The following is a 12,328-nucleotide window of genomic DNA, read 5'->3' as shown; positions in this document are numbered from 1 at the left end:
AATCAATTCGACGGCTGATATAATATGCTTTATTAAGATGAGGTGCATAACCAATTGTTTTGACTCAATGCTGCCACCCATCGATTAACTCAGAAGCTACAACATTTGGTTTCGTCATGTCCGTTCTGTAAGCCTATTGGACATCTCACCACGTAGCTTTTCCGCCGAGAGTTTCAAATTGTTTGATTGGTTCATTTCATGACTTTAAAAAACGAACCGTTGGCTGTGGGCTTTCAGGTGCCTTCTTCTGGGCTATTCGTTCGTGTTGCTGTCTGCGTGGAAGCGAACATTACAGACAACGACAACCGTTACCGTTAATTTAAGGTAGGTTGTTCAATTAAATACAATGCAGAAACAACATTTATCCCGCACTGGTCAATACCGGAGTACGTTAGTTTTAGTGTACGCCTGGATGCTGGGATCATTTGACTTGTGCAATTACCGATACACATGTATTTAGTGTCATCATTATAAAAAGTATAAGGATTGTCGGATCAAACAATCCTTTTTACTTTTTATAACAATTCAGCCCTACAATTATTGTTTCTTTATTTGAGGCAGCGTTGAAGAAGGCCTTGAAGTTAACTTTATGACGACGTTATGAAGAAATATCGGAATATAAAGCCACATCACAACTTTGTCAATCATCTTTTAATCAGTTTTGGATATACATTCAATACTATACAATGAACTCCGTAGTGGTACCGAATCGATGTAAAGGATGGACTAGGATTACCTTTTGTCATCATGGACTCACGGCCACTTCAGTAGATGGGCCCAGCTGTGGACACCCATATTGATCCACGGTAAAGATGATTTAAGATACTATTTTTGCCTGTGTCCCTTCCCAAAGGATGGGTTCCGTTCCTGTCAATGACGAGAACCTCGGTGTCCACCAAGGAGGAAAGCGCACCAGTTCAAGTGACGACATGTTTGCCATTGAACAGCCAACTGGAAGGCAATCTATTCTTCGGCAAACTGAAAATCTACCCAACAAGACTGTGCCAAAGGGTGGAAAGGTTAGCTTGGAGGAGGTCAAAAAACACAATTGTTGTTATTCTGATTTACCTAATGGAATAATACAGGCATTAACACTTTGTAATTGCAATTATGTTAAAAACATGCATATTTTATAATGGAATCATTAACATCTATCATTTTCATTCTACCTAACCTGTTGCTTCTAGGTTTGTTTCCAGACTCCAAGAAGAGACCCAGTCTCTAAAAGAATTCTGTCTCCATCCAAGTCTGTGAAGATGGATAACCTGGTTGAGTGTATGAAGGCGATCGATTCCTTACGGCTGGATTCAAAGTATGTCCTCAACATAATCATTTTTATTTTTGCTGAAATTTGGGAATTACGGCATATATGTTGGATATTGACCCCTTGATGTGTTTTACCAGCACAACACCGCAAAAGGCGACTGAGACCGTTGCTGGACAAAATAATGGTAAAAAAAATTCACATTTGTTCTTGCTTTTTATTTTGTAGTTAAGCCTGGGATATGTAACCGTATTTGTTTTCCAAACAGACGATTTGTCACATCCTGATGACGAAATGCCCATCAAAAGCACAGGAGGCTATCTGCTGGACTTTGACAATCTCGACACCATGGATCCTTTCTCGGGCTCCAAAAAGTTTGCCTTGTCCCCGACGCGGCCGTCTATTGAAGACCTTCCATTATCCCCAAACCAGCCTGAGGCTGCGTTCCAAGAGGCCGGAGAACCGGAGTCGGCCCTGGACGAGACCCTCCCCTTCAACCGCTCTGTGGAAAACTCCCTGACTGAAGTAAGCTCCACAGAGAGCAGCGTGGTCACAGTGATGAAGAACTCATGCCTCGAGGACCAGGAATCCGCCATCGCCACCCCTGACAAACAACTGCCTGCCACAACGTCTCTGAACGTCACTCAGGAAGACGCTCCGGCCGCCGCCCCCTCGGCGGAGGAGGCCCCGCTTCACTCCAGAGGCGTCTACAGTATGGACTTTGACTACCTGGACGCCATTGACCCTTTCCAAACCGGCTCCAAGATCCCTGACGATTTGCCCCTCGGCCAACTGCTGCCAGGTCCCTCAGAGGCCTCCCCATTGAAGACCAACCCAGCCCCCCCAGAGGCCTCCCCATTGAAGACCAACCCAGCCCCCCCAGAGGCCTCCCCATTGAAGACCAACCCAGCCCCCCCAGAGGCCTCCCCATTGAAGACCAACCCAGGCCCCCCAGAGGCCTCCCCATTGAAGACCAACCCAGGCCCCTCAGAGGCCTCCCCATTGAAGACCAACCCAGCCCCCCAGGAAGCCTCCCCAGTAAAGACCAACCCAGCCCCCCCAGAGGCCTCCCCATTGAAGACCAACCCAGCCCCCCCACAGGCCTCCCCAGTGAAGACCAACCCAGCCCCCCCACAAGCCTCCCCATTGAAGACCAACCCAGGCCCCCCAGAGGCCTCCCCAGTGAAGACCAACCCAGCCCCCCCACAGGCCTCTCCAGTGAAGACCAACCCAGCCCCCCCACAAGCCTCTCCATTGAAGACCAACCCAGCCCCCCCACAAGCCTCCCCAGTGAAGACCAACCCAGAGAATATCGTAGAAGTGCCGAAGGAGCCATCCACCACGGCGGAGGACAATGGCATTTCAAATGACATCAAAAAGGCTCCCGAATCTGAAGCCACAGTAAAACCAGCAGACCCCCCGACCAAGGTAGGGTCCGTCAAACTAGAGTTTAACTTTGACGACGGCGCCGAGGTGAAGCTTAAGCCACAACCGAAGAAGTTTGGTAAACGGCCGCCGACTGCGAAGGCGTCCGGGAAAAAGCCCACGCTGGAGGTACGGCCGGTGCCACCGACTGAGCCGTGCGTAGCGGACGTTGGCGTCGAGGTCGACACCCCCCTCCCCAAGGCCACCTACTCCTTTGACTTCGACAAGTTGGATGACCCAAACTTCAATCCTTTCGGCGCAAGCGTAAAAATGGACAACCCATGTGGTGTGAAGTCCAGTCCTGCGGCTAAGGTATCCGCTGTGACCGAGCAGCTGCCCGCCCCCGCGGCGGCGTCCCCACAGCTGGTGACCCGGGCACCCTCACCCTGGTACGGTTCCCTTTATTTTTATTTCTGTATTGATTCGCATACTTGAAGACGGTGGAACCTTTGCTCAAGTAGGAAAAACTGAAAGACTAATTAGGTTGTGTTTGCTGTCTTTAGCGCTGCAGGTCTCGCCACCAACACGGAAGACAGTTATGTTCATGTAAGGACAGCTCACTTAAGCGTACCATTTATGTTTCATAATGCATAGGGCAGCTGAACTATAAGCTACATGTTAAAACTTTTAGGTGGAAATTCCCCAGCAAGAGGAACCAATGTCCATCCCAGCCCCAGACCTGGGGCTTCAGCGTGAGGCGGTCTGCCGTACGCCTGAGCCCTCGGACTTTGGCCCGCAACATGACTGGACTTCACAGACTCTCCTGGTGGAAACCAACATGGAGTTTGTGCCAGGATCAACATGTGAGTGTCCTACATTGCGGTCTTGTTTGTGTACTGTGTGTATATATGTCTATGTTCTCTTAACGTGGATGGTAAACATTTTAGAAACTTAAAATTGTTCTGTTGAATAATAAATTGTATGAATTGGTAATGAAATGTTGCTGTCTATTGCTGTGTACTGACCTTGCTTTCTCCCTCCTAGTCATAGCAAGTGACCTCGATGGGCAGATGGATTACCTGGAGCAGTTTGGCTCAGCCAACGTGAGGTTACATTTGGTACTTTGCTTTTTCATCATGTGTTGCTGCATGGATTCAGTTCTGAATTCCTCCTCTCCTGCTTCACAGTTCAAAGAGTCGGTGTTGAGGAAGCAGTCCCTGTACCTCAAGTTTGACCCACTCATGAGGGAGAGTCCAAAGAAGGCCGGCGCCCCCACTGTCAGCATCAACCCCCCACGGCCTGCAGCCCTGGCTTCTCGGTACGGACCTCCTCCCTTCCCATTCTGCTGCTCTCATTACCTCAGTATTATCTCATAATCACCTTCCTAAGCGTATTCCCTGTCCTTGTGTTTTCACATTAGGTTGGAGTCGGAAAGAACGGTACAACAGCCGCCAACAATGGACGACTTCAAGCTCATTGACGTCCCAGCAGCACGAGTGAGTCACATGATGCTTAAAGAGCCAGTGAACCCAAATTCTTTGAAATGGAATAGTGTTTGAATTCCAGCTGACACCGTGGGTTCCCAGGCTCTCTTAATGTCAGTCTTTTTTTCGGTTCGGTGATTCCACGGTGTCAGGTCAAGTGATCGGTTTTTGTTTGGTTTAGATTGAGGTCCAGAACCACACCAGGCTGGAGAGTCTGGTTCCCCCCACCAGCACCGAGGAGGCCATCATCGACGTCCTGAAGTACAGTCAGAAGGACATGGACGCAGCCATAGCCAGGGTCCGGGCAGAGGTAGGCCCGCAAACTAAAACCTTGATTTGATCAGTTTGGACCGAAAACTTGCCCCATTTATTAGGAGCAGATTCAAATCATCTTTATTGAAAATTTAGTTCTGGAGTTCCATTTTTTTTTTTAATGGCTTTTGTTCAAGTGGTATCTTATAACTTTTTTGTTTTACTTAATTTTATTTGTGTACTGTTTATATGCTGAGTAACCCCCCCCCCCCCCCCCCCCCCCCCCCCCCCCCCCCCCCCATGTAGGCAAAGGAAACTGAGGCGTTGCTGACTTTAAAATATGATAAGCTATACAAGGATCACCACGAGTTGAGGTAATCCCTGAATTCTACATGTGTTTTTGCTAATTTGCTGATGGTCTTTTATATATATATATTGCTTCTAACTACAAAGGACACTCGCACCTGGTGGCATAATGTGTTCCCTTTAAATCATATTAAACTGGCTGCGGTACAAATTGAAAAAGCTGTCTGTGCAGCTTTAAATCTCTAATTGTACTCGATACCTTTTCTCCCTCCATCCCATAGAAAAGTATTTTCTGGCGTTGAACAAACCATCCCAACGATGATTGGTGAGTCTCTACGCGCCTCTCATTGGGCCCCAGCTTTGAAGCACGGCTGATGAGATGGCTCCACAACACGCTTGTGAAGCAGGGTTCAACATTAACCATGGCCCAGGGCCATGAAAAGTCATTGAACAAACATTCCCACTTCCAACACCACATCACCTGTACATCTTAGTTTACATTTAGGCCGCCAAAAATGTATTTTGGCCAGCAATTTTTGGAGCTTGGTGGTGGCCAGTACTTAAAATGTGAGGGTCTATCCCTGGTCTAACTATCTGTGTCCCCCAGCGGATTGGAAGGGGGAGCGGGAGCGGGACCGCACCCAGGCCCAGGCCAAGCTGAACAGTGCCCTGGCGGAGAAGGAGCAGGTGTCCCAGGAGCTGAGCGCCCTGGATAGCTCCTTCTCGGAGCTCTTTAAGAGGCTGGAGAAGTACAAGGTGGCCCTGGGGAGCTACAAGAAGGTCAGCACCCCAAGGCCTGCCCCGCCCCCTGCCAGTGTTCCCTCAAAAAGGGGTCACGCCGTGTTAACGCGTATCGTTTCTCCTCCTAGAACGAGGCGACCCTCAAAGGCTGTGCCCAGGAGTACCTGGTGCGGATCAGGAAGGAGGAGCAGCGCTACCAGACCCTGAAGTCCTACACTGAGGAGAAGATCAGCAAGTAAGAGCCGGTGTTTCAGCGACATGCATCCAGCAGTGGAACAGCGCCACCGCTGGACTACCAGTGGCACTGCGGTCAGCCATGCAAACTAAGCTGTTTATTTTTTTGGAGAAATCATGTTAGGCGTACCAATACTATTTGTTTTATTTATAAACTTATATCATAGGTGCCTCACATACCCCCCCACCCCCAATATTGTGGAAAAATACTGAACCGCAAAACAGAGGGCATGATGATACTGTTGGGGGCATCGTCCCATGATTTGCTCCTGACTTGAAGTAAGGAGCATGCAGAGTTAATGCAGCACAAGTGACTTCAATACAGAAAGTAGCTTAAATATTTGATTGTATAGACGGGACCCACCGTGTTATGATCCCAGAAGTTGGGATGGTGACACATCTTCGACTGAACACTGCCTTTTCACAAACATTAATGCCAGAAAATGAGCTTTGTGCACACGCATATCAATACTGTGCATTATGCACATCAACATGGTGCACCTCACACACATACAAAGCAGCACTGCTGCTGGATGGAAACGGAGGGGAAACACTTTATACGCCATCAAGTGTGTCTAGTACCGGCGTTCTGCTTCTACTATACTGTGGGGGGGTTTGTGTGTGGACGATTGTGGGGGGGGGGGGTGTGTGTGTGTGTGTGTGTGTGTGTGTGTGTAGATCAATGAGATGTTTGTGTTGTCCTCAGGGCTAATGAGGAAACAGGGGAGGTGCGTTCACGGCTCAAGGCCGAGGTGTCCGGACTTCAAGCCCAACTGCGCAGGGAGCAGCTCAAGTCTCAGGCCCTGGAGAGCAACTACGATCAGAAGGTGAGCCCGCGCACCAGGACTCCTGAGGGTGTCGTCGGAAAACGTCTGTGGATGCTGATGTGTGCTTTGTCTTCCAGGTGAAGGAGGTGGTCGAACTCACCAACCTGTGTGACGAACTCATTGCCAAAGTCCAGACGGGCTGACAACCTTGTCCTTCTTTTTCAACATTGTTTGTCTTATATTCATGTCTTTTTATAGAATATTTTTTAAATTAATAAACTAGATATTGCTGAATTGAATGAAACTAAATAATCTTAAAATCAAATATTGATTTTAAGATTCTACTCTTGGGAGTATCATTTCTTCTCTTCTAACCCTGTCTCTCTATACTGTCAGAAGTTTTCATCTCTTTGTAAGTCTGTTTTACACGTGCTGCATACTTGATTATAATAAAGCTGTTAAAGAATGAGATTTTGTTGTTCATTCATGTTTGGGGCTGCATCACCTCAAGGTGGCAGTGTTGCCTTACTGTGAAACATTATGCATGTGGTTAGTAACAGTGAATGCATAATTGTATTCAGCACAATACATAAAAGTTGAGGTCATCTCACAGAGGGGTAAAACGAAGCCTATTCAATGTATACATGTGTTGGATCATGTTGAGCCTTTCAGAGGGGAGATAAACCATCTATTCAACCTATAGTCTTCCATCTGGAGCTCATCCCCGGCTCGCAGTACTTACTAATGCAAAACAAGAGCAGGCCGACACAATGCTGCCCTTCTTTGCCCCTGTCACAGCGGCCTCGCAGCGGGACAATGCACTTCCTAAACGGTGAAAGCAAATCCTAGCTGGATAGGAGGTGAATGAGGTGCTGGACCGCGCGGAGGCGAGGGCACCGATTCACTTTCTTAAACAGGAGGGAGGGGAAGATGCGGGAAGACGGGTGTCGCCTTGCAGGGTGGGTCCATCCCTCATGTGAAGGGGACTGTGAGGGTCCTCTGTTTGAACAGTATCTATTCACCTGAGCTATCTCTCCCACTGATGGCTGGCTGCTGGCTGCCCCCTGTGTCACCCTCTTCAGACCAGTCCGGCTCGTCTCTTCTTGCCCAGTATGAATGGAGGCTGGGCTGCTTGTCTTCCCACTGGTGTTTATCTATTGGGGGTTGTTGCCGTCACAAACGCAAAATCCACACCTGGACCGCTTGGAGATGAAAACACAAGTTCTGATCCTGATGTGAACAGGTGGGAACAAAACAGGTTTGAGTCTCATGAGGCTTTCACTAGCCGGCTCAAAAGAAGGATGAATGAGTTTCAAGTCATTTAATCGAACGGCTAAATCATCAAAATAGATGATTTAGATTTTATACTTAAGTAAATGTATAATACAAGATTGTCATACAACAAATTCAAATACCTACAGTAAACATTTCCATATACATGTGATTACTCTATCTTGACAAAAATACTCAAATATATACTATACAGGACTACAGTATACTTTAATAAACTTACAATGATGTGTAAAATGCATAACTCTGAAAAATAAACTATTGATACATTTTCTTATTAAAATAAATTAAATACGACTCAATTTGGATATAAACAACTAGAGCTTCATAAATTGGTTGGGTAGGGTTGCAGTCCAAAACACTTTCTACCCTGGCTGGTAATCATTTGGCGGGGAAAACATTTGATGTTCTTGCTCAACCAACTGAAGAAGGTCATGGAGAATGTAGATGGTGTCTAATCACACAACATGGAAACACATTTTTTATTCTATCCCTTGCAGTCCTAGGGTTCACATACATCTAAAGAGGGCTAAATTCTGTTTTGTGAGGATAGTGGTAGGCTTTTAACATACGGGCATTACAAACACCATGTCACGCTAACAAAGGGCTACCTGAGACGGAGCATTAAACCAGCCCTTTTGTAAAAATATTCAGTACCACTTGAATTACCTCGACCATGGAGCATGCACAGAGTTGTGGAAGTGAACAGCTTAAAGGAGCCCTTTTGAACTTCACTTGAGCAGAAGGTGGAAAAACCCACTAGACACACCAACAGGAATCCATCCACCTCTCAGCATTGATTCGTCTGCTTCTGGAAACACACACGAGACACAGCACCGACTCCTTTAGTGCACCGGAGGAATCCAATGTTTTTCTCTTTAGTGGTGTGACCATGGTGACGAGCAGGGAAGGGAAAGCAGCGAACCTGACGCGTTGTATCACTGACCACCAACATGTCAATCACAGGACCGCTCGCTCGGACGCACAGCCATCAATGCCCCGCTGCAGCAAGACTTTGGCACAGATTTGGTAAAGGTGTCTATAAAAACAAAGGAGGGAGCTTTGCCCTGGTGGGTTTGAGACCTCCAGAGCTGGTGTGGGTTCACTAGACCACAGCGGTCCCTGTGACAGGGGGGGGGGGGTTAACACTGGTAATGGATGTGCTGATGCTGGTGCACCTTGCCGTCCACGTGGGAGTGTGTGTGAGTGTGTATGTCCGTGTAGATCTTGGGGTAGATCTTGGTGGCCAGCCCCGAGCTGCCCTGGCCCAGCAGGAGCTGCTGCTGCTGCTGGGCCAGGTACTCCTCGTAGTTCATGGAGCCCACGGAGCACTCCTTCTCGGGGCTGGAGGAGCCGGACGAGGGGGCGGCGCAGCCTCTCTCCCGGTCCCGGTAGGCCAGCCGGGGGTGTGGGCCATGCAGGCCCTGGGGGGCCGGGGGGCCGGGCGGCGGGCAGTGCTTCTTGCTCTGACAGAACCACAGCAGCACCACGCCCAGGATGAACACCAGGCCGGCGGGGACGCCGATGATCACGGGCCAGGGCAGCGAGTTGGAGGACGGGGCGAAGATGGGCGGGGTGGGAGGCTTGGTGTCTGGGGGAGGAGAGGTCAGGGGGGAGGAGGGGTGAGGACGCATGAGGGCATCTGTTGAATCTGATGCTGCGGGGCCAAAAAAAACGACATCTCTAGTCGTGTGTTCAAAATGCCTTGCATGTAAAATAAACGGGTTTCTCTTGAAATTAAAAAAAGACAGAAACCAGTTACGCAGAATGTAAAATAAAAGGTTTCACCCCCAAAAATGTCGTTGTTTTGTTCACCTTATACCTCCAATCACAAAATATCACAAATAGCAACAGTAGACAGTTGAATTCATCACCACGCTGCACTCACCTGGCAGCACGGTGAGGAAGGCGCTGCGGAAGTTGTAGCCCATGGTGTTGGCGCCCAGGCAGATGTACATGCCGGCGTCCTCCTCCTTGGCTCTGGTGATCAGCAGCTTGTTGAGGTAGGAGCCGTCGGGCCGCGACCACACCTCCCCGGTGGGCAGCACCACGAAGTGGTCGTCGCCCACCTCGATGGTGGTGTTGTAGCGGCTCTCCTCGTGCGTCTCCACCCGCTTCAGCCACTGGATGACGGGCTTGACGTCGCTGCGCACCTTGCACTGGAAGGAGGTGGTGCCCCCATAGTCCACCGTGGTGTTGACCGGGTGCGTGCCCGTTAGCACCGGCTTGGAGTTGGTCCGCTCTGTGGGGGGGGGGGGGGGGGGTTCGCCATGGTTAGGATGCCCCTTGCATGGGTGTGACACGGCAGGCCTTCTGCGTGGAGACCGGGGCGGTACAGTTACCCGCCCTGGGCTCACGGCTTGTAATTGACAGAGAGGCAGAAAACCACATGTAACACAAGGAGGACGTGTGATTAGTTTCCGTCTCTCTCTGCTCCTGGTTGTGCTGAACACATTTCTCACGAGGAGGAAGGGGGGTTCTGGGGGTTTGGCAGACAGCTGGTCTTTAATCAGCTCCAGATTGGGCGGAGGGTCCCTGGGTTGAAAAGCCTCTCTCTCCCCGCCCCCCTCCCGACAATAACCCCCACCACCAGAACACAAGGCCTCACTCAGACCGGCCTGCTCAGTAGGATTCTAATATACCTGATTACACACATGCATCCATACGCGTAAACCTGACCGAACTTGGACGTCTCAGAGAGTTCATCACCTCAGGCGAAGGCTCGACTTTGATCCCCTCGAGCTCCGGCTTTAAGTTGCTTATGGCCACGTTTGCGTTACATTGCAACGCATTTGTTATTCCCTTCAAACATCTAAGATTTGTTTCCAGCGCGGTCCACACCAGACACACCGTGTCCAAGGACAGCCGACCTCCTCCGTTTGTTAAGAAGCATGTTTACAGGTGAGGACATCTGGCCTGAGCGTGTGAGGCCTCAGTTCTCAGGCACCAGAACCGCTGGGGATCCAAACCGGCAACCCCCCAGGATGGAGGGACTGCCTTGCGCTCTGACTGTGCTTTCACAGCAAAACACTTTTGTGATATCAGAGGAGGGGCTCTCTTGTGAACAGAAACGTTTCCCTACACCATTTCATTGTCAACCATCGCCGAGACAACCAGCACGACGAGTTTTTACTTGTTGTGGGAGTACAAGAGACGTTGGAGAACCCAACGCAGTCTTTTAGGTTTCATAATATCATCTGGATGCGCACACAGCTTTTGGCCGTGATATTATATATTATATAGGTATTATAGAAAATCTCATAGATATTATAGAGCTCCGGGAGTCCACAAACGGCAACATTCACTTCGCCTCGATGTTGCGGTTCAATCTGGACTTCAGGGATTGAACGCCGATATGCTGTCACGACAAAATATTTTAACTTGTGCGAGTTGAATCACATGAATTTCACGTGAACCAGGTATTCAGCCAGCGCCGTTGATCAATTCGCGCCGCAGATTTTTCAGCTGAAAAATTTGCCTCTTTGCGATGGACAGAGAAGCCGTGTCTTCATTTTTGGTGTGAACGTCCTTTGAGGCTCATTAACCCAAAGGACAGGCGCTGGGATCGGGGCGGTCCCTCCAGCCACGGGGTACTTACGTATGACCTCCACCTTGTAGGTGGCGTTGATCTCCCCGGCGCGGTTGGACACCCTGCAGGTGTAGCGGCCGCTCTGCTCGGCGGTCAGCCCCCGCAGGCTCAGGGTCCACTTCTTCTGCCGGCCCGCCCCCACCTCCCGCTCCGTCAGCCGCCGCTCCTCCTTCAGCCACACGATGTCTGGCCGCGGGTTCCCGCTCGCCGCGCACTTCAGACGCACCGAGCTGCCCACCGGCCGGGCGATCACACGCTTCCTCATCTTGGGCGGGCTGCGTGAAGCGGGGGCGGGCTTTAGGGAGAGAGAGAGGGAGAGAGACAGGGAGAGAGAGAGAGGGGGGGAGAGAGAGATGGAGAGAGGGGGGGTGAAAGGCAGAGGGAGAGAGGGGGGGAGAGAAAGGGGAGAGAGAGAGGGGGGAGAGAGAATGTGAGAGACAGGGAGAGAGAGAGAGAGGGAGAGAGGGGATAGGGAGAGAGAGAGAGAGAGAGAGGAGAGAGAGAGAGAGAGGAGGAGAGAGAGAGGGAGAGAGAGAGAGAGAGAGAGAGAGAGAGAGAGAGAGAGAGAGAGAGAGAGAGAGAGAGAGGGAGAGAGAGAGAGAGAGAGAGAGAGAGAGAGAGAGAGATGGATGGATGGAGAGGAGAGGGAGAGGGAGAGGGAGATGTATTCCAATGAGGCGCTATGGGTAGTTTTAGTGCTTCCATAATTAAAAACCGCATCAAACTAAACTCTTAGCCTCTTCTCACAAAGAGGTCCTCTCTCGACTCTCTTGGTGGAAAACACATTGGCTTTGAGGAGAAAGACTTGGTGCGCAGAAACAGCTGTCCTGGCAGCCGCTAAACGATCAATAATTAAGCTTTCCGGCCTGAGCAGCGTTAATTATTTGGTCGGATCTGGGAATCTGACACAAGATATTTGGCCTCGCTACATCGGAATTGGCAGCGTTTGTCTCCGTTTGTCTGTTTGCTCATGTCGGTGATATCCATTCATCCATTGAAGGTAAATAACAATGCTCTCCTCCCCGGGCCCTCAGAC

The 12,328-nt window shown here is 49.9% G+C and overlaps 2 protein-coding genes across 2 annotated transcripts; one reads left to right on the top strand and one right to left on the bottom strand.

Annotated features, from left to right (window-relative positions):
- Positions 1-174: 174 nt before the first annotated feature.
- Positions 175-6,882, top strand: tacc3 (transforming, acidic coiled-coil containing protein 3). The gene is made up of 17 exons (XM_060052404.1): positions 175-324; positions 854-1,019; positions 1,188-1,312; positions 1,405-1,451; positions 1,533-3,078; positions 3,193-3,235; positions 3,321-3,492; positions 3,674-3,732; positions 3,817-3,947; positions 4,050-4,125; positions 4,295-4,423; positions 4,672-4,739; positions 4,953-4,996; positions 5,279-5,451; positions 5,541-5,647; positions 6,353-6,473; positions 6,551-6,882. The coding sequence occupies exons 2-17, from the start codon at positions 855-857 to the stop codon at positions 6,614-6,616; spliced, it is 3,072 nt and encodes a 1,023-aa protein (XP_059908387.1). The 5' UTR covers positions 175-324; position 854; the 3' UTR covers positions 6,617-6,882.
- Positions 6,883-7,719: 837 nt separating this feature from the next.
- LOC132458039 (fibroblast growth factor receptor-like 1) lies at positions 7,720-12,279 on the bottom strand. The gene is given in 5 exon segments (XM_060052488.1): positions 7,720-9,294; positions 9,592-9,945; positions 11,302-11,566; positions 11,568-11,587; positions 12,222-12,279. Coding segments are annotated over 5 exon segments (1,146 nt in total). The 3' UTR covers positions 7,720-8,845.
- Positions 12,280-12,328: the final 49 nt, after the last annotated feature.

Source organism: Gadus macrocephalus, chromosome 5, assembly GCF_031168955.1.
Source record: "Gadus macrocephalus chromosome 5, ASM3116895v1".
In the NCBI taxonomy this organism is placed as follows: Eukaryota; Metazoa; Chordata; class Actinopteri; order Gadiformes; family Gadidae; genus Gadus; species Gadus macrocephalus.
This window is presented reverse-complemented; position numbering and strand designations above follow the sequence as displayed.